The following is a 20,403-nucleotide window of genomic DNA, read 5'->3' as shown; positions in this document are numbered from 1 at the left end:
TTAGATGCATGATTATTTGATTTTAGGTTTTAATTATATAATTTAAGAACAAGCGTTATACTATGGCCGATCTGAAAACCACCGTTACGGACTGAAAGTAGCACTCTACCAACCTAACTGGGGGGGGGGGGGGGGGTCGCGATTCAATTCACGTTGGGTGTACAAATCGCTAAAAATTTTGATAATGCCAACAACAGAAAGTTACTACTATTCCTCGCATGCCCCAAACGAACACTTACTCCCGGAACAAACGTATCACAACCTTCAATAATATAGCGTTATGATACGTTTGTTGCGGGAGTAAATGTGTTCGTTTGGGGCATGCGAGGAATAGTAGTAACTTTCTGTTGTTGGCATTATCAAAATTTTTAGCGATTTGTACGCGTTTGTACGCCCTTGTGGCCTTGTGGTTTGTACGCGCGCATATGCGCATATGTGGGCGAGGGCCTCAATCTTTACTTTACTTTACTTCTTTTTTACTTTACCAGATGGCGGTAGGTCTCTGAATGAGACGCCTTATTGGCCAATATGCAGCGTAAAAGACGCGTTAATTTAATATTGCGCATGCGTCTGCTATTTTGCTGTAGGTTAGAGCTTGGTCGAAGGTCTGGTTCATGATTGGAATCGGCGTTTTTCTTTGCAATGGTAAAAATATATCTTCTTTGAAAACTTATAAATTTCAAAAGTTTAACAATTGATTTTATTATTTTGTATAATTATAATGCATGAATCATCATAATTACCAACTTTTTTTACAAATTTTTGTTTTGTTAGTTTTTAGCTTAAAATTGTGATGAAGGTTAGGTGTCTATATTATTTTTATTTTTCTGTTCAATTAACACTCCAACTAATTTCTGTGAGAGTTAAAATAAATTTATTTCCAAATAAAACACTAAAATAATGTATAATAATTATATTATTGTTCATAGTCTAATACTTGCTTTTAAATAATAGGCTTCCACTGATGGGACCCTACCAGCAACAGTTCCTGGGTTTCCTCCTGCCCCACCTGCTTTTGTACCACCAATGATACCTGCAACTCCTTTTATACCACCTCCAAGTATGCCTCCACCTCCTGGAATGATGCCACCACAGTTTTCTATTCCACCACCTGGATTTGGTTTTCCAATTGCTGGTCCTGCAGATGCTAGTGTTATTGGTAAATAATTTATTATTAAACATTTTAATCTGCTTCAAGTTTGTTGCTATTATTGAATTTACTAAGCAATATATGTAGCACTATATAGTTTCTCTTTATCAATTTTATAGCTACTGGCATGCCACCCCCAGCACCTGCTGCTGCTGATATAAATTTATTAGCAGAAAAGAAGTCTGATTGGTCTGAGCACAAAGCTCCTGATGGTAGAACATATTATTATAATAGTGTGACTAAACAGTCACTTTGGGAAAAACCAGATGAATTGAAAACTCCAAGTGAATTGCTCTTATCTCAGTGTCCATGGAAAGAGTACAAATCTGAAAATGGTAAAGTGTACTACCATAATGTGAATACAAAAGAGTCAAGGTGGGTTATTCCACCTGAATTGGAGGAGTTAAAGACTAAAATAGCTGCTGAGGAGGCTGCTGCGGCTGCTGCAGCTGCCGTTGCAAGTGCTACAAATACGTGAGTAAAATTTTATTACAGAAATATAGATTTTACTTCAACGAATTTGTTCTAAAAGTCACAACTATTTATTTTAAAATTCTAATAAAATTATGTTTTTCATAGAGGTGGTGTTCCATTGCATCATTTATCACCAAGTTTGACTGCTTTATCACAAACAAGCACTCCAGAACCTGGGGGTAAATCTGCTATAGAACAAGCTATGGCAGCAACTTTAGCAGCTATAAATTTACCTACTCCACCTGCTAAACCTGATGAAGACAATAATTCTACTAAGGGTTCAGCTAGTGGTAGTAGGAATAGCACTCCTGAGCCTAAAATGCAATTTAAAGATAAAAAAGAAGCAATAGAGGCTTTCAAAGAGTTACTAAGGGAAAGAGATGTTCCTTCAAATGCAACATGGGAGCAAGCAGTAAAAATGATTCAAAATGATCCTCGATATCCTCAAATGAAAAAATTGAATGAGAGAAAGCAAGCTTTCAATGCATATAAAACGCAAAAATTAAAAGAGGAAAGAGAACAAGAGAGATTACGGTAACTATTTATTTAATTTTATCTTTGATTATTTGAATAATTGATTTTACTACTACTAATTTTTTCAACAAACACTGTTTTAGTTTAAAGAAAGCAAAAGAGGATTTGGAACAATTTTTATTGGAAAATGAGAGGATGACAAGTACAACGAAATACTACAAATGTGAAGAAATATATGGGAACTTAGAAATTTGGCGAGCAGTTGGAGACACCGATCGTCGTGATATATATGAAGACGTAATTTTCAATTTAGCTAAACGGGAGAAAGAAGAAGCTAAACAATTGAAAAAGAGAAATATGAAACGATTAGCTCAAGTTTTAGATATGATGGCGGAAGTTACCTACAAAACTACGTGGCAAGAAGCTCAAGCTTTGCTTTTGCAGCAGTCAGATTTTGCAGAAGATGCTGATCTACTTCAAATGGACAAGGAAGATGCTTTATTAGTTTTTGAAAATCACATTCGTCAATTAGAAAAGGATGAGGAAGAAGAAAAAGAGCGAGAAAAGAAACGTAGGAAACGACAAGAAAGAAAAAATAGAGACGGATTCATTGTAAGTAAAAAAAATACTTTGGTTTTTCTAGACAACTATGTATGTGTATTTAAAATATTTTGTTTAATTACAGAGTTTACTTGATGAACTCCATGAACAAGGAAAATTAACATCGATGTCCTTGTGGGTAGAATTATATCCAATGTTATCAGCAGATCTTAGGTTTTCAGCGATGCTTGGTCAGCCAGGTTCAACGCCTCTAGATCTTTTCAAATTTTACGTTGAAGATTTGAAATCGAGATTCCACGATGAAAAGAAAATCATACGTGAAATTTTAAAAGAGAAAAACTTTGAAGTTCAGATTGACACTACCTTCGAAGAGTTTGCTACTGTTGTTTGCGAAGATAGAAAGTCTGCTACTTTGGACGCGGGTAACGTCAAGTTGACTTATAATTTATTACTAGAAAAAGCGGAAGCCCGAGAAAAAGAGCGTGTGAAAGAGGAAACACGCAAGTTCAAGAAATTAGAGACTGCTTTTAAAAATTTACTAAAAACTATTGAGGTTAATCATCAAATGACATGGGAAGAAATTAGAACTAAAATCGAAGAAGAGCCTGATTTTAAAGCTGTGCCTTTAGAGAGTGAAAGACTTAGAATCTTCAAAGAGTATCAACATGAACTCGAAGAAAGTTGTAGCCATCATCATATTAGAAGTAAGAAGAAGAAAAATAAAAAACCAAAACGACGATCACGATCGCGATCCCACAGCGTAAGTAGTCAATTATCTAATCAAAATATCAAATCAAAATACAGCAATTTTAGTTATGTATTAATTTATAAATTTCTTTTGCAGGAATCTGAAGGAAGTGAAAAGGGTTTGAAAAAGAAAAAACATAGATCTAGATCTGCTAGTGGTGGTAGTAAATCAGACAGTTCAGAGTCGGACGTGAGAAAGATTAAAAAGAAGAAAAACAAGAAAAAGAGAGGCAGAAGTCGTTCCGTAAGTAAAATAAAAGAAAGTTAATCTTCAAACCCTCAATAAGAAAACTGATTCTCAATAAACAAATACAGAGATCTCCCTCCAATATCCCATCTTCTGAAGATTCCCCCGAAAGAAGGAGAAAAGAAGAAAAATTACGGCGACTGTCTGTTCAAAGTGAAGGTTCTGAAAATGTTCATCAAGAATTGTCTGAAGACGAGCTAGAAAAACAAAGAGCACAATTACTCCGAGAGCTTCAAATGCAGCAAGAAGAAAACTAATATTATCACTTTAATGCTGTCTTTTGACAAACTAGAGTACCTATTTTATGGAAACGCGACAAACTATATTTTTCATAATGATCGTTTAAAGAACAACAGTTTGGGCTTGTAAGAAATTAAAAATATACAGCATTTTGTTGAGCAATGTTATTTTATTCAACATTCTTAAAAAAATTATTTAGTTTAATTATTTGTTATGACCTAGTATCTGAAAAATCATTACAATTTCAATTATAATTCCCATTTTCGTAAATAACAATGTCTATTTTTCTGATAAATATCAAAAACGTAAAATAGATTTGTTCCTGTACATTTTATTATTGTATTTATTTACAGCAAATACCTGTTTAAGTAAATATTGCGTATTATATTCATGATACTGAAAGAATGATGTACAATATACAAATGCAAGTGTGTTTCATAAAGAATTTCATAAAATTCGTTTATATAATTATTGTGAATTTGTATTATACGTAATTTTGTCTATGACATAATATAAATAAATTTACATTAACTGTAATAATAGAAGCTTTTCTTTGTTTCAATGATTCATTTCCTTATAATTCTTATAAATAATTAGTTTCATTAAGTAATCGAGGCAACAAAAATAAGGGAAAATAATTATAAGCTTGTTTAATACATTTTTCTACATTTCAATGTAAAATGCATTAGAACTCACGTAACTTATTCAAAAGTAATTAAGTTCTATGTTTCTTTTAAATTATTATTTAAAAGTATATAAAGCATAATTCTTACTAAAAAGAAAAATTATCATCGATTTAAACGTCATTACCAATTTCTGTTCAAGTGACCTGTTCGATTAAAAAACCGAGAATAATGGAGTATAAACTTCTTTTTATAAGTGTTATAATAATGTATAGACTCTCTAATTCAAATTGTCACATCAATATTTCCCGTTAATTAAAAATTTTCATTCTTAGAATAGTATTTTATCTATACTTTAAATAGTAATAGTCCATAACTTCATACAGTAAAAAATTTCTTTTTGAATAAAAATTAGGTAAGATGATAAAAAAAATTAGATAATGAATTAAATTCTAGTCTGTTTTAATACTGAGTGTTAACTGAATCCACATGTGTTGCTAAAAGATTCACTTACTGTGACCTTTTTAGTAAATAAAAATACGTTGTTTTGGAAATATATCGTAATATTTACATTTATTCTCGACTTCTTTCTGTAAGGACTGGTAGTATTATATAAGAAATTACTAAATAACATATGTAGATTTTAGAATGAAATCTGAAATCTAACAAATCCTTATCATCTGTTTTTCCATTTACGATGTAGTGCAACATCTCAGAGTCAGTCGTCGAAATGTAATTTTGAGAAATCTTTTATCAAAGAAATATTTTTTAACGTGAGACATCTGTTATTAGTATTTATTTGATAATATTATTATCAAAGTTTCTTATTGTTAAATTTACAAGCTATTTTCATTAAAGAGTCGTGTATTTTGACCGATTTGACGAAAATAGCCCTCGACAATGGAAAAAATCGAATAGCTATATACGGTTTCTTTCGTATTTTTATCCAAACAAAAAAAAGAGTCTACAAAGTTGCAGATGAAATTGTCGGCCTGAACATATATTGCAATCTTCTTGTAAATATGTGCATCGGTTATATATATGGTATTTCGCCGATGAGATCATCAACTTGATTTGATAGTTGGTACAATTTGCTTTGCAAAACAAATTTTGGATAATTAGAAATGTAGCCGCTAAAAGCCACAGTACACGAGTGTGAAAAATATATTAGTTAAACGAAACTAAATTTAGCTTATAGTATGACTACACACGCAATGCTATTTTAAAAACCAATAAAAACATTGTTTGCGAAAGCAGCAGCTCAACGACTTACACGCGCGGCATAAAAAATAAGTAAATATATAGCTGATTAAATTTGAAAAGAACATTCATTGTAAAATTTACGCTTGAAGCGAGTCGTGCGTGCAGTATATATAATTACCGTATAGGCAAACGTCAGACATGGTCGGCTCTTTTTCGAGCCCATCGAAAATAAAATGCCTTGGCTCTTCTACGCGAGAGCGTGTAGCGTATATATGCATAGTTCACTGCACATACGACCCACCTGCTAACATTCGTTGAATCAGAATGTAGGCCGCTCAGGGTGGAGGCCGCTGCCGCGCGCGACTCACCACGAGCGAGCACTGCGAGCAGAGCTATCGAGTAGCGTCAGAGTAAAAGGCAGAGCCCAGAGCAGCTGGAGCGCGTCAGCCGAGCGGACGAACGTACACAGAAGAAACCCTTTGTATCATAATAGCAAGACAACGATGTTGAACCTCTGCCGACAGTCATTTTTCGCCAACGCGCAACAGTATGTATCTCTGTAATCTTATACTTTTCATTCAATCACCTCTATGTAGTGTCCGACTATTGTCTGCTTTTTACACGAAGCGACGTCTACGGGAAGTAATACTTATGCTGAATTTGCTCGTTCTATCGATCATCATAGTAGGGCTTTGCTTCTCTCTTTTCCTCTTTCGCTCTTTCGCGACTTATAGTGATGGAATGTCACGAACAATGTGTTGTTGTAACACCAAATATTTTGATCTATTTATTGCTCATTTTTTATAGTTTTCAACGTATGATTTGCTTTTTTTAATTCTTTTTTTTTGCGGTATCTCATCATCTATCTTTGTCTCATATTTCCGTTGCACCTTTTGTCCTTGTCGCACTCGCGCCTGGCTGCTCTCATGATTTTGGAATTTTCCGCTCGCTAGCTACTTCTCTCTTTCTCTCTCTCTCCCTGCTTTTGGTACAAGGTATGTATATATCATCTAACCCAATACCAGTCCCCTCTACTTCTTCTCAGTAATACTTTCTCTTTTTTTCTTTAGGAATATTCGTCGGAGATCTTTCTTTTTTCCCTCTGATTTGCACTTTTTCAATTCTAAACTCACCTGTGTAATACCGTCAGCCGAAGTGACTTGTTGTCTGGGTTATTTTTGGTTAGTTAGACACCTCTTTCATTCAAGTTCATTCAGAATTTTGTAAAATTTTGAAGACTGCGCTTTGAGTTTTATAAAAATCTATTCATGTAATGTTTTGTTATGAATGTATTATTAAATATTCAGCCCTTTACAATACATACTTGAACTTAAGTAGAAGTTGTTAATTTAATTTTAAATCATATATTCTGTTATGACTTATTTTGTAAAAATATTCCATTTCTTAAAATACATATTTGACTTGCAAATTTCACTGAGTGTAAAGTATTTTTTTAAAAGTACTACAATTTAATTTAATCAAATGCATTCAGAAGTTTTAATACTAGTAACTGTATTTTATTCAAAACTTGTTCTAAAGTTTATAAAATAAATTTTTATTGCAGTACAAAAAAATTAATATGATTTAATAGTAATTATGAATCAAACAATATTATAAACCAAGTAATCAATATCTTATTAAAATTACTGATCATTTATCAGTTAATTGCGATAATACTTAACATCAATTGGTTTATATCAATTTCTTCTTAAGAGTAGATAATGAAGTTACATAGATCAATGCAATGATAATGGTTGCATAATTTTATTGATGTTGTACAATATACATATTGTTAATTGTTGATAACATAGATAAAAAAAATTATTTTCTTGTTTATTATTGATAGAAATAATCTGATCAACTAAAAATATATTTGTTCTGATGTTCCAAGTGTAAAATATCGCTAAAGACACTTCAAAAGTATCTGTATCTTTAAGATAAGAAATAATCTTCCAAGTGTGTGCCCCTTCCTTTCAGAAGCTTTAGTTTTGGAGATAACAATATTTATATAGCATCGCTCCTTGACTGGAAACACATATGCAAACATTTATTAATCCTGTCCCTGTTGAGAGATTCTGACTTCTTTTGTATTGTCTATGTACTGGATAAGACTTTCGTTGTTTCGTTAATATTTGATGATTTTTTTCTTGTACAGAATTAATACAAGATGTATAGCATCTATTGTACCCTTAACACAACCAAAGGAGTTTCCTTTGGTAAACGAGCCTATCTTAGGTTACAAAAAAGGCAGTCAAGAGCGAGCAAACCTAGAGAAAGCTTTGGATAAAATGACTGGTGAATGTGAAGATATTCCCATAGTTATCAATGGCAAAGAAATCAGGACAGACCGTGTTAAATATCAAGTCATGGTATGTTTTATTTAAAACTATTATTATTTTCTGGATTTTGTGTGAAATTAATAACTGTCACGTTATATTTGCAAATAGCCACATAATCATCAGCACAAGATTGCCAAGTATTATCATGCTACACCAGAGCTGATCCAACAAGCTATTGATAGTTCCGTTAAAACACAAAGAGAGTGGGATAAAGTTCCTTTTGAAAGCCGTTTGGATACTTGGTTAAAGGCTGCTAATTTGATGGCAACAAAGTACAGACAAGAATTGAATGCATCTACAATGCTTGGCCAAGGCAAGACTGTCATACAAGCAGAAATTGACAGTGCTGCAGAACTTATTGATTTCTTCAAGATGAATTGTTACTTTGTTAAAGAAGCTCTGAAATATAAGCCCATTTCTCCAAATCCTAAGGAAACTCTAAACTCTATGAGATATCGGGGATTGGATGGATTTATAGCAGCAGTTTCTCCTTTTAATTTTACTGCCATTGGTGGTAACCTGAGTTACACACCTGCTCTGATGGTTTGTATTTTATTGAAAGTGTTTATATTCACAATTGAATTCATTAACTTACTTTTAAATGATAATTGCTGTTATTACTGTTATAGTTCAGACCTGAGTGCAAAAGATTTGATATAATTTGTTATTTGATTGTAGGGTAATTCCGTTTTGTGGAAACCATCTGACACTGCTGTTTTATCTAATTGGTGGATCTATAAGATTTGTAAAGAAGCAGGTGTACCAGATGGAGTTGTCAATTTCATACCAGCCCATGGGCCAGATTTTGGAGACACCATTACAAACTCACCATATCTTTCTGGCATCAATTTTACGGGTTCTGTTCCAACATTTAATCGACTTTGGGCGCAAGTTGGAAAAAATGTGAATAAATATAAGAATTATCCCAAACTGATCGGCGAGTGTGGTGGCAAAAATTTTCATTTTATACATCCCAGTGCAGACGTTGAGTCAGTTGTGAAGGGAACTATAAGAAGTGCGTTTGAATATAATGGCCAAAAATGTTCGGCATGTAGTCGAATATACGTGCCTGAATCACTTTGGAGCGAGGTGAGAATTTTTAACTTCAATAGTTCATGATTACTGAAAGAAATGATTATTAAATATTAAAAATTTTCAGATAAAGGCCGGGCTTTTGTCCATTCGCGACAAATTAAAAATGGGAGATCCTCGTGATTTTTCAGTATTTCTTGGAGCAGTGATTGATGCTACAGCTTTCAAAAGAATTTCCGGTTATATTGATCACGCTAAGAAATCTTCCGATCTAGAAATTATCGGTGGAGGAAAATATGATAACTCGTGAGTATTTCAATTGAATGTAATTTTCACCCATAAATCCTTGTTTTTTCAATGATTTTATAACAAAGAATTATTTATTTTCTAGACGTGGTTATTTCATTCAACCTACCATAGTACAAACTAAGAACCCTAAAGATAAGATAATGACTGAGGAAATCTTTGGACCTGTTTTAACTGTTTACGTTTACAAAAATTCAAATTTAAACGAAACTATGAAATTAGTCGAATCTTCCACGCCATATGCGTTAACTGGAGCAATATTTTCGCAAGACGAGTAAGTTTAAAATTATTTATTTCTCTTAATTGACTGAAAAGTAGCTGTCACTATGTAATAATTCATGTAGTGTCTTGTTTTTATTGATATTGAATTTTTATTTTAGGCAATGGGCAAAGCAAGCTCTAGAAGAGTTTAAATATTCTGCCGGCAATTTTTACGTAAACGATAAGTCAACGGGATCTGTTGTTGGTAACCAACCTTTCGGAGGTGGTCGAATGTCTGGAACAAATGATAAAGCTGGTGGTCCTCATTATGCTTTAAGATGGTCATCGCCTCAATCCATCAAAGAAACTTTCGTACCTCTTACAGAATATGACTACGAATATATGCGTTCATAATTTATTTAAAAGTATGAATGAAAGGATTTTGTTTGCAATATTGAATGTTTGAGTTGCCCATCAGTAATGCTAGAGTTATTTTTATGTATTTTTCATCCAAAAGTCCCGATTTTGACGGTACATTTACAATACAGACAGGGACTGATTTATAATTTTTATTCTGACATTAAAACGTATTATTCAGTTTTGTAGAATATTTTAGTTCCTTTGAAATGCCAAACATTCAACTTACGTAAATTTTTGACGAATATATAATAGGAAAGAGACTGTAGTTAAGACTCCAAGCAGAGAATGCATGAATTTTCTACAGACAAGTGATAAAAATATAAATAATACATGTAAAATTCTGATTTGGAAGCTTTTGTGACTAATAGAAATATGCATATAGTTTTTATCGATATAATCAAGCGAGGCGAGATGAAAGAATTTAATAGATTTTCATCGATTAGCAGTACTTTTTGTGTATTGTTTTATAACTTTCACAAATAATATATTGTTATATGCCAATAACGTATGGGCATACGATTATGCTCATAGGCAAGATCTGTTACACTGTAATGTTTGTAAAATTGTGTATAAAGAATGACCGTAGAAATATAATATTTCCAATGATCTAAAACTCAGTTTTAACAGCGCCTCCAACCTATACGAGATTGTATTATGACAGAATCATATAACGTACCGTGGCTATTGTGATTTAATTTATTTTTATTGCAAATTAATCATAATTCAAATATAAGTTTTTAAATGAAAACCGAGTTCTTGTTATTTGGTCTTCAAATGATTCACCTCATCGACAATGCCTTCACAATAAACTGGTATTTTTAAAGCCAATATCAAGTACTTGATCGATTACATATATTACTATTTTATTACAGTGAATAAAGTTTTTCACATAATCTAAATGGCCTTTTTAAGCCAATTACTAATGCTGCTAGAAGAAAGAATAGTGAGCGAGAGAGAGAGAGAGAGAGAGAGGACGGGTAAAGGTAAATAAAGTCGATTTTCGACATACAAAATCATTTATTCATATAAAAGGACACTTTATACTAGAACGTACTGTCTTAAATTCTAGCCTAAGGTTTCCGCAGCCGGAATAACCAAGTTGCAGCCGACTCGCACATGCTTCGACTATCACATATCATATAATATGCAGCGGTTCGCGTGTCAAAAAAACTGAATAATCGATCGCCTTGACAAGTTGGACCAAGCGCTCGCTTAATAAATGGCTCTTACAATGTACGATTAAAGATTAATATCAGCGCTGGCCAATCGCCTATTCACGCGCTATGGGTCTTTTTTTCGCGCGCACCACCCTCAAGAATAAATGTTTTCGTTACACATGTCGCTATTTTAACACACTCGAAATACACTTATGTATGTATGCTTTTTTTGTTTAAATTGTTATAAACTGCTATACTTGAGTGTATAAAGGTATAAATACTATAAAACGATTAGTCGCTAGAAAATAGAAAGGGACGTTCGATCGGCTCGCGTCTCGCGCCTCGAGAGCAGACTGTCTTATGTAAGCTACGCGAATCCAAATTTCATACACAGGAAACAAGAGTAACCGACAGACGGCCAATGATTGATTACCAAGACGCGAGCCGCAAGTCGGCTCTGGCGCTTTTATTTTTATCGAACGGAAGGCTGAAGATTTGCTGGAAAATTACAAGCAACAGCCCGTCCGAGCGTCCAAGCGGTAGAAGCCTATATTTTTTTGTTGCGCTTAACTTTAATATACCGAAAGTTAACAAGTGATTGACGTTGACAATTTCATCGTGTAAAAAATGTGCTCTGATATAGCTTCTACTGGTCGAACGGCTCGGAAAAGTTGTTTTCCTTTTATCTCTTATTTTAGTAAAAAATAAAGAAAAGAAAAGAAAAGGAATAATTAAAATTGCAATGAACGGACTACAGGCTGCTCTCGTCAATAACAACAGAACTTCAATCTTCATGTTCTCTCCTAATGTTTCTTCTAATTTGTCTATATAAAAGAGAAGAAATTACAAACTCTTTTTTTCGTATTCTCGAGTCTCGAAGCTCGGACTGCTACTTAGAACTAGAGACTGGAGAATTAAAAAAAAAACAATAACATGGATAATTACAGAACGCTTGCGGTGTCTAACTGAATAAAATAAACACTTTTATAGAGAATTAATTGCGCCGTTTAAATGCCTTTAAGAGATTATTATTACAGAGTATAAAGTTTTTTCGTATAAACGTATATATTTAGATTTAATATTTATAATTATGTATATATATATGTCCGTGTGCGTATACGTACCTACATTATTTTTTTTAGTTTGTTAAATTGAAATTGTTCATTAGCTCGCCGGAGAAGCAATCGGTTTGCAAATACGACCGTCGGTCCTCCGTACGAGCCGCCCGTCTTTTTTTAACGAGCTATCAAATTGCGCGTACGTTTACCTTTTACTTTAAATGTTTCAACTTCGTTTCTGCTTCTTTCTCACTTATTCTCGCGTTTCCGCTTCTCAACGATAACCTACGCTTCCTCATCATTAAATATTACAAGCTTATCTTTTTTTAAAAGTATTTACATTACAAAAGAGTTGCGGCTTTAATGCTGCACTCACATATAAGTTTCTTTACTGAAAAATTGAAGTTACACAACGCATTCGTATAAAAAAATAATTACCTGTAAAAAAGATTGTATATTACCCTGAAAAAATTACGTTAAAAACATGACTTGCGCTGTTTTCTCATTCACCTGTCTCAATTTGCTGAATTAGTCTGGCAACGTGATATGGCTGCGTTTAAAAACTTTGATTTCTTTATGTTCGTTCGTCAACGCCGTTGATGTAAATCGGTATTAAAACGAAGGCACAAGGCTTCAAGTCTTAGCATTAAGAGCTCCCAGCGATATCCATAGATACACAGTAAATGGAGAAATTTCGTCGCGACTCCTCTCCAAACGTTTGCTTAAAATATAAATCAAAGGTGTTCGAAAAAATTATCATTGACAAATATTTATACCTATCGTGCGACTAATCGATCTCGGAATGTTTTGAGCAGTGGTGTCTTCATAAAAGAATATGTTTACATTTACAATGAAAAAACAAAATGTTGTCGCAGCTCATAACGAATCTGACCCGAGAAACTTTGATTGTTTAATTTTCCTACGAAAAAACTTTTCAATATTTATTAGTCGCACTTAAAGTATGAACATTTGTCGATAATTTTTTCGAGTACTTTTGATTTTAGACAAGCGATCAAGTCGCGACGAAATTTCTTCATTGACTGTAATCTTTGGATATCATTGGGGAGGAAGGAAGGGCAGGGGCTTTAACCTTCGCGCGTTTTATCGAGCATTACTGGTACAGCGCAAGATTTTCCCGTTACTTATAAAAAAATTGCTCCTTATAATATAATTATATCTTTACATTATCGTGTCTTTTTAATATCCGTTTAGCCATTACATTTTGGCACCACAAAGAAAAAAATTCGCGTTTTCAAACATCCGTCCGCATTCGCTCCCTTCATATATATAATATTTATGTATAAATTTATGTATATGTATAAAACAATAAAATATTTATATATATAAACGTTTACGTTTTGGCCACTCAGTTCGCTATATCGCCTATTTAATAAAAAACTGTCTTTGTCTAAGGCGATTCACATGCAAGTCCATTTTTACTCCATTGCGCAGACTCGCTCGTTCTCTCATTCTCTCTCTCGTACTTGCTCTATCGTGCTCTCTCTCTCTCTCTCCCTCTCTTTCTCTCTCTCTCTTGCATTTCGTTTTTTGTACAAACGTACGCACTATTTTCATGTATTACAATTATCTGACATTTAATGTCAGGAGATTAAAGTTATCGGTTTTGATTGAACCATGCGTAAATGGCTCATCTCCTTCTCCTTTTGGCAGCTGCATGAGCTATCATTTCCTTGAGCATGGGGCTCGCCGAACAGGCCTTAGGCTCGCACTTCATCTTGCCGTCACCTCCGCACCTTTAACAATCACAAGATCGATACGTTAACATTACATTGCGATTAAATCAATGACTTATCATCAGTCTTGAGTAAGGTTGGCAAAAACTTACGTGCAGCCCATGCAGGGTCCGGACTTTGACTTGATTTCCTCACCAATTCGGTACGCTCGATTGCCAACTTGACAGCCTCCTCGGAACGCATTGCCACGGTAGGCATGCGACAAGAAGTGCGGTGGCACCGTGGTTGTCGTGGTGGTCGTTGTAGTTGTTATGTTGAGAGAAGTCGCCATCGAAACGGGACACTCGTACCTCGGGCAACAGAATCCGTTGATTGGTTCCTCGTGACATCCAGGTATCGGTGGAGGACAACTCTGCTGTAGGCAGATAATATCGCTACGGAAGCAGAAGCAGAAGTCGCAAGGATCGTCGCGTGGAATCTGCTGGGCAGACATGTAGATCTTTCCGCCGTATCTACAAGTTCCAGGTCCATATATGTGTTCGTCGGTACCATCATAGTCTTCTCCGTCGGTTTCTGGCGCCTCGAACGGATCTTTGATATTTCCACCTTCAGGTGGGAAAATAGCCTCATCGTCGGTTTCCGGCAGATTTTCAGTCTGATCTGGGTATTCTGGTCGTTTGTGTGGGATTACAGCTTCAGAATGTTCTGTCGATTGTTCAGTTATATTTTGAGGTTCTTGTGTGATTGGCTGCGCTGTATGTTGAGCTTGTGTGTCGTGGATATGTTGATCGTCGTCAGAATCAGGTGTCTCGGACGGCTCCGTGCTTATTGGTTCTTGTGAAGATATCGATTCCTTGGTACTTTGATCTTGAGTTTCGGATGTCGAGCTTATTGAGCTGTCGCTAGTACTTTCAGGCAAAGACGTAGGCTCTTCAGAAATTGCTGATGATGTGCTTGGCTCATTTTCACCTAATTTTTCACCAAGTTTAGGTTCACTAGTCGTTACATCAGAAACAGTTGGTTCAGAAGACGAAGGTTCAATTGTAGGTTCAAACGAAGAAGATTCAACTGCAGGTTGGGAGGAGGAAGAATCAATTGCAGGTACGGAGGAGGAATAATCAATTGCAGGTTCGGAAGATGATTTAGTGGTGGTTTCTTCTCCTAATGATGTCTCTGGAGTATTTTCATCTATAGATTTTTCTGATTCATCAATTGAAGCTGAAGATGGTTCTTCTGAGGGAACTTCAGACTCTCCCTTCGTAACTTCTTCGCTTTCGTTTGCTTCCGAAACTGCTGAAGAAGACACTTCTTCACCTTCGGTAGATGTTTCGATTGAAGTCTCAACTGGTGTTTCAACTGGATGCTCTGATGCTTGATCATCCGTACTTGATTGTTCAGGAACAGTGGCAGTTTTACTGGACTCTTCAGATTCGGGAGCTGCTGTTACTACTTCCTCTTTTTTGTCTTCTAGAACTGATGGCTCGGTAGCTTCTATTTTAGTTTCAATATTCGTATCGCCACTTTCACTAATAGGTGATTCAGTAGACTTTCCATCTTCAATAGTCTCTTCACTCGACGTAGTCTTATCAGTAGACTGATCTAACGGAGCAACAGTTGTAATTGGCTCTTCTTGTTTAGTTTCCTCCGGAGACTCTGTTAATTCAATATTCGTATTTTCGCTAGAACTGCTACTTAGTTTATTCAGTTCTGTAGTTTCTTCTAGCTGTGGTTCAACGGACGATGCCTTGTCTGGAATTTCAGAGTCCTTTGTAGTTTCATCTACTGATATCATTGTAGTCGAAACCTCAGCAGAAGAGTCAACTTCTGTTTGAACCGTGGTTTGCAGAGGTTCTTGTCCTTCTGAAGGCTTTGTTTCGGATAACGCTGTTGATTCATCTCTATCTGTTGGTGCAAAAGTAGATGGTTCATTTTCAACAGTTTCTTTAGGTGTATCTTCACTTGTTTCAGATATAATTTCTTGGGTTGTAGACTCTTGCTGTTTGTTAATGTCATCTTCAGTAGCTCCGGAACTGTGAGACGATGATTGTTCAGGAGTCATACTTGTAACATCAACTTCTGGTAATGGTGACGATGCAGAGGTATCTTGGTTTAATTTATTTGATGTATCTTCGGCAGATACTTTATCAGGAGTGGCAGAAGATGTAGCGGTACCTTCTTGAATTTCTGAGCTGGTACTTTCTTCAGTGGGGGTTTCGCTACTTCCTACTGAACTACGCTCTGTGGATTCTGGGGTTTCTTTTTCAGATTCCGAATCTTTAGGCTTTTGTTTTTCTTCGTCAAAAGCTCCTGTTTTTGATGATTCAGTGCTGTATGATGTAGTCGAAGAAGTTACTTCGGTTTCTTCTGATAATGAGGGTTCTTCACTAGGTCCTGAAATAATGTTCTTGGTATCGCTGTCGATTGATGTAATGGTAGGTTCAGGACTTGTAACAGGCGTCTCATTTGTACCTGGCAACTGTGTGCTCGAATTATCGTCATCCTGACCTTCTAATGGCTTCGTTGGTTCTGAAGATCCTTCAACTTCCGACTGTTCGGTAACGTGTTCAGAACTTTCTTTTTCCGTTTGTGATTCTATTGTCAAAATTGGTTTTTGAGTTGCTGATATGTCTGTCGCAGTAGGTAATGTTTCATCGTTACTGGATGTTTTTTGTGACATTGTTTCAACGGGTTCGGGAATTGCTGTAGTTGTTTCTTCCATGTCTTTGGAGGATTCAATTGGCAAAGTTGGTTCTTTTTCTTCATCCTCTTTGATTCTTATATCAATTGTTGGTTCTGCTGAGGAACTTTCAGTTGATGTTGGAAGACTCACAGTTTCTCCTTCTACCGAAGGAACAGGAGTAGTCGATTCTTTTTCTGTTTGAGCTGTGGTCGCGGAGGATTGAATAGGCTCTTCAACTTTAGGTGATTCTGTCGAGAATTCTTCGGATAATTTTTCAGTAGTTTTCGTTTTGCTTTCATCATAAATAGGAGTTGTATGACTGTCAGACATCTGATTACCAGCTTGCAGCTCAACCTTTGGCGTTGAGTCGCAAACGTACATTGGGCAGCATGATTCAGCTGAATGTATTTGTGTACAGTTAGGTGGTAAGTCGTCTGGTGGAGATGAACATTCTATATGTTCACATATTCTCATGCTACTGATGCATCGGCAATTAAATTCACAAGGGCTTTGTGGAGGAAGTGCCGAATTATTAGTATAAGTTTGGCCTTGTTCAAGACAATTGCCTTCTCCTGGGATACCTGGGCGCGTTACTTCCATTTCAATAATTGGTTTTTGGCTTGTAATATCATTAGATTCTGTTGATTGACTAGACTCTTCTATTTTTTCCGACAAGTCTTCCGCAGTTGCAGATTTTTCTGTGGTTGGCTGTGCTATTAACTCTTGCTCGGGTGTTACATCTATTGAAGCCACAGTTGTGGACGTCGATTCTGGCACTTCTTTACTATGTTCATCAAATTCAGTAGATGATTCTTTTATCCTTTCTGTCGATGGTTCTGACTGTTCTGGAGCAGTCGAAGATTCTGATGTTACAACTTCAGTAGATGATTCGATTAGTTTTGGCGTTGTTATTTTATCTTCTTCTGGTGATGAAGTGGTGTGTGCGTCTGACTCAACTGAACTTTCAGAAGTTTTCTCTGTCATAATGTATTCAGGGACTTCTGGTGCACTATAAATAGGAATTTCGGAAGCAGATTCTGTTTCTTTAGATTTTTGTGGTGCCTCAGTTGATAAAGTTCCACTTGAACTGTGCTCAGGATTAGTGACTGATTCAGGTACCTCACTGGTGATACCGGAACTAGTCACAGGTTCAACGCTATTTTCGTTACTAACTGGCTTTTCTGAAGATTGATCATCGATGCCTGTAACACTAGTAGTTCCTTCTTCTACTTCGGGAGACTTGGAAGCATCTTTTTCTTCTTCAGGAGCCTCAGTACTACTTTTACTTTCATCACTAACTGATGGCTCGTTTTCTTTGACAGTCGTCACGGTTGTCGATTCCTCATCAGAGAGTTCATTACTTGTTGTTTGCTCAATCTCACCCTCTTTCTCACCAGTAGATTTATCTGATGTATCGCTGGGTATTTCTTTTATTGATGAAGTACTGTCGACAGGTTTTGTCGTCTTACTTTCATCGTCTGGCCTCTTGGAAGTTGCCTCGTTGTCAATGCTAGGTTTTCCTTCCTTAGATGTTTCAGAATTTGAATCTTCAGGTTGCTTAACTGTTGTTGTATCGTACTTGATTTTAGGTGTGATAGGAAGTTCTGTCGTTTGTTTTTCTACGTCCAAATCATCTTTAGGTAATTTCTCAATTATGGGTGTAGATGATTGTCTGTCTACTTCAATACTTGAACCAACTGGTGGCAAATATGTCGTGGATCCGTACTCTGGTTCTTCAGTTTGCATATTAACATGATGCGGCATGCCACTACCAGTAATAATAATTCCTTCAGTCACTCCAGGTTCTACCAGAGTTTCATTGCTATCCACTTTTTTGTTCTCTGGACCTCGCTCTGGTTTAGACACGCTTGGTATACCGGAAGGTCCCGTTTCTGGTATGATTGGTTCTTCAGAACCTTCTGACTTTTCAGGTGCTTGCGTAGTAATGTTTTCTGACGGAGGCTCTTCAGTTTTGGGTTGCTCGCTTTCAGATGATGAAACAGGCCTTAAAGTTGATGGCGTTTCATCTACTTCAGGCTTCTTGCTTTCGATGTTTGGAAGAGTGGATGTTTCAAATGGAACCCTAGTTTCTGCACCTTGTTTGTCCTCATCAATATTCTTTGACGTAGTAATTTCTGGCTCGATTGTTATACTTTCTTCAGGCTTAGATCTGTCGTTAGCCGGCGTTGTCGTATCGGTTTCTTCTGGAATTCTATTTTCAATATCCTCCGGTGTAGAAGTTTGAAGACTTATTGGCTCTTTTATTTCTTCCGATACCATTTCGTCGTTTAATTTTGTAGTTGTAACTTCTGGAGCTGAAGCTGGAGCTGAAGTCGTAATCAGTGTATTGTCATTTTCTTCGGGAGTTTCTACTGTCGTAGCTTCAGGGCTGATTGGTGACTTCGATTCATCAGATGTTTTTTCAACATCGGAGCTCAAAATAGTCGAGGTCGATGAGTATTCTGGTGTAGTAACATGCTCTACACTTTCTGATTCTTCGCTGTTTGTTGATGATGAATCAATACCAATAGTAACAGGTTCTGCACTATCTGGATTTTTATTGCTTGGCGATGACAAATCATTACTGGTAGTAACAGGTTCTGCACTTTCTGGTTCTTCACTACTTGAAGATGACGAGTCAGTACTGGTAGTTACAAGCTCTACATGTTTCGGTTCTTCGTCAATCTCTTTATTTGGCAATAATGAATCAGTAGCGATAGTTACAGGCTCTGCGCTCTCTGGTTCTTCATTGTTTGACGATGACGAATCAATGTTATGACTCTGTGTTGTACTCTTGTTATCATCTGGAACTTCAGGCAAGAGCGCAGATTTGTCTGAGTCAGGTTCTGTCGTTGTTTGTTCTGTCGTTTCTGATGCAGGCTCAACTGGTTTCTTTGATTCTACATCTGAGGATAATGGCGTTGCTTCAGTCGATTCCTTGCTACTACTTTGTTCGGTTGTAATTACTTCACTAACTGGACTAGAAGAATCACTAGTTTTGTCTATTCCTTCGCTAACTGTCGTTACTTTTTCAGTCGTCACATCAGCTTGACCTGGCGAAATATTCTCGCTGTCTTCCGGAGATGTCATTGTGGGTTCTTCTGGCATGGCCTCAGCGACCGGTTCGTGGCTTGCATTTTCTGCCCCCTTTTCAACGCCCGGAGTTCTCGTCGGTTCTGTATCGGTTGGCGATAATTTTGATTCGGTCGATGCTTCGGCAACGTTGTTTGTTTCACTGGTTGTCGTCTCATCTTGATGCTCATCGCTGTCTATTCTTGGAGGAAGTTCAGATGATAGATCAGAGTCCTTGTTAACCTCTATCAGCGTAGGTGTGGTATTTTCAATCACAGTCTCATCTGGCATCGGAGCCTTCTCCGTGAGCTGATCGTCATGCGGCTCTTTTGATTCGGTTGGCTTATCTTCCGACTCGATAGTCGTGAGTTTCTCGTCAATGGCAGGTGATGCCGTGGTATTAGGTTCAGGAACTTCGCTCTTAACGGGCAATACCGTTTGCGGCTCTTCCGTCGTTGACGAGCGGTCTGCCGTAACTTCCTCTGGGATGTCGTTGTTGGCTCCAGGGAACGACTCTTTCGGTGGCTCTTGAGGAACTTCGTTTACGTCCGTTACGTCGGGTATTTCCGTAGCGACGTTTGACGTACCGTCCTCTGTAAAGGAAAAGAAATTCACACGTGGTATGAGCGAATGAAAAATGCTCAGAGCTGAGATATTAAAGCGCGGAATGGACTGGAAAGAAGACAACAATGGAATTTCGAGTGGAGTATATAGAAGGCATTTAC

At 36.3% G+C, this 20,403-nt stretch overlaps 3 protein-coding genes across 4 annotated transcripts in view; 2 read left to right on the top strand and 1 right to left on the bottom strand.

Moving 5' to 3' along the window:
* Window positions 1-392: 392 nt before the first annotated feature.
* Window positions 393-4,326, top strand: LOC131669409 (pre-mRNA-processing factor 40 homolog A). 2 transcript variants are annotated; one of them, XM_058944255.1, is made up of 9 exons: window positions 393-409; window positions 588-645; window positions 955-1,159; window positions 1,270-1,624; window positions 1,730-2,158; window positions 2,242-2,710; window positions 2,784-3,419; window positions 3,504-3,650; window positions 3,722-4,326. In XM_058944255.1, exons 2-9 carry the CDS (start codon window positions 643-645, stop codon window positions 3,908-3,910), a joined length of 2,433 nt encoding a protein of 810 aa, XP_058800238.1. In that variant the 5' UTR covers window positions 393-409; window positions 588-642; the 3' UTR covers window positions 3,911-4,326. The 2 variants fall into 2 exon arrangements, with proteins under 2 accessions (XP_058800238.1, XP_058800237.1); XM_058944254.1 differs by lacking the exon at window positions 393-409 and having other exon boundaries at window positions 522-645.
* Window positions 4,327-5,358: 1,032 nt separating this feature from the next.
* Window positions 5,359-10,745, top strand: LOC131669411 (delta-1-pyrroline-5-carboxylate dehydrogenase, mitochondrial). Its single transcript, XM_058944258.1, has 7 exons — window positions 5,359-6,266; window positions 7,875-8,088; window positions 8,167-8,601; window positions 8,737-9,147; window positions 9,218-9,396; window positions 9,482-9,670; window positions 9,777-10,745. The coding sequence occupies exons 1-7, from the start codon at window positions 6,223-6,225 to the stop codon at window positions 10,009-10,011; spliced, it is 1,707 nt and encodes a 568-aa protein (XP_058800241.1). The 5' UTR covers window positions 5,359-6,222; the 3' UTR covers window positions 10,012-10,745.
* A 213-nt stretch (window positions 10,746-10,958) lies between these two features.
* The window catches only part of LOC131669458 (mucin-2), a 32,204-nt gene continuing 22,759 nt past the window's right edge, over window positions 10,959-20,403 (bottom strand). The window contains exons 6-7 of the mRNA XM_058944333.1: window positions 14,079-20,271; window positions 10,959-13,986 (exon numbers count right to left, since the gene is read on the bottom strand). Coding sequence (XP_058800316.1) covers window positions 13,881-13,986; window positions 14,079-20,271 — 6,299 coding nt within the window. The 3' untranslated portion in view covers window positions 10,959-13,880. The remainder of the gene's footprint in view (window positions 13,987-14,078; window positions 20,272-20,403) is intronic.

This window comes from Phymastichus coffea, unplaced genomic scaffold (assembly GCF_024137745.1).
Source record: "Phymastichus coffea isolate CEN01 unplaced genomic scaffold, Cenicafe_Pcof_1.1 PCOF00093, whole genome shotgun sequence".
Taxonomy (NCBI): Eukaryota; Metazoa; Arthropoda; class Insecta; order Hymenoptera; family Eulophidae; genus Phymastichus; species Phymastichus coffea.
This window is presented reverse-complemented; position numbering and strand designations above follow the sequence as displayed.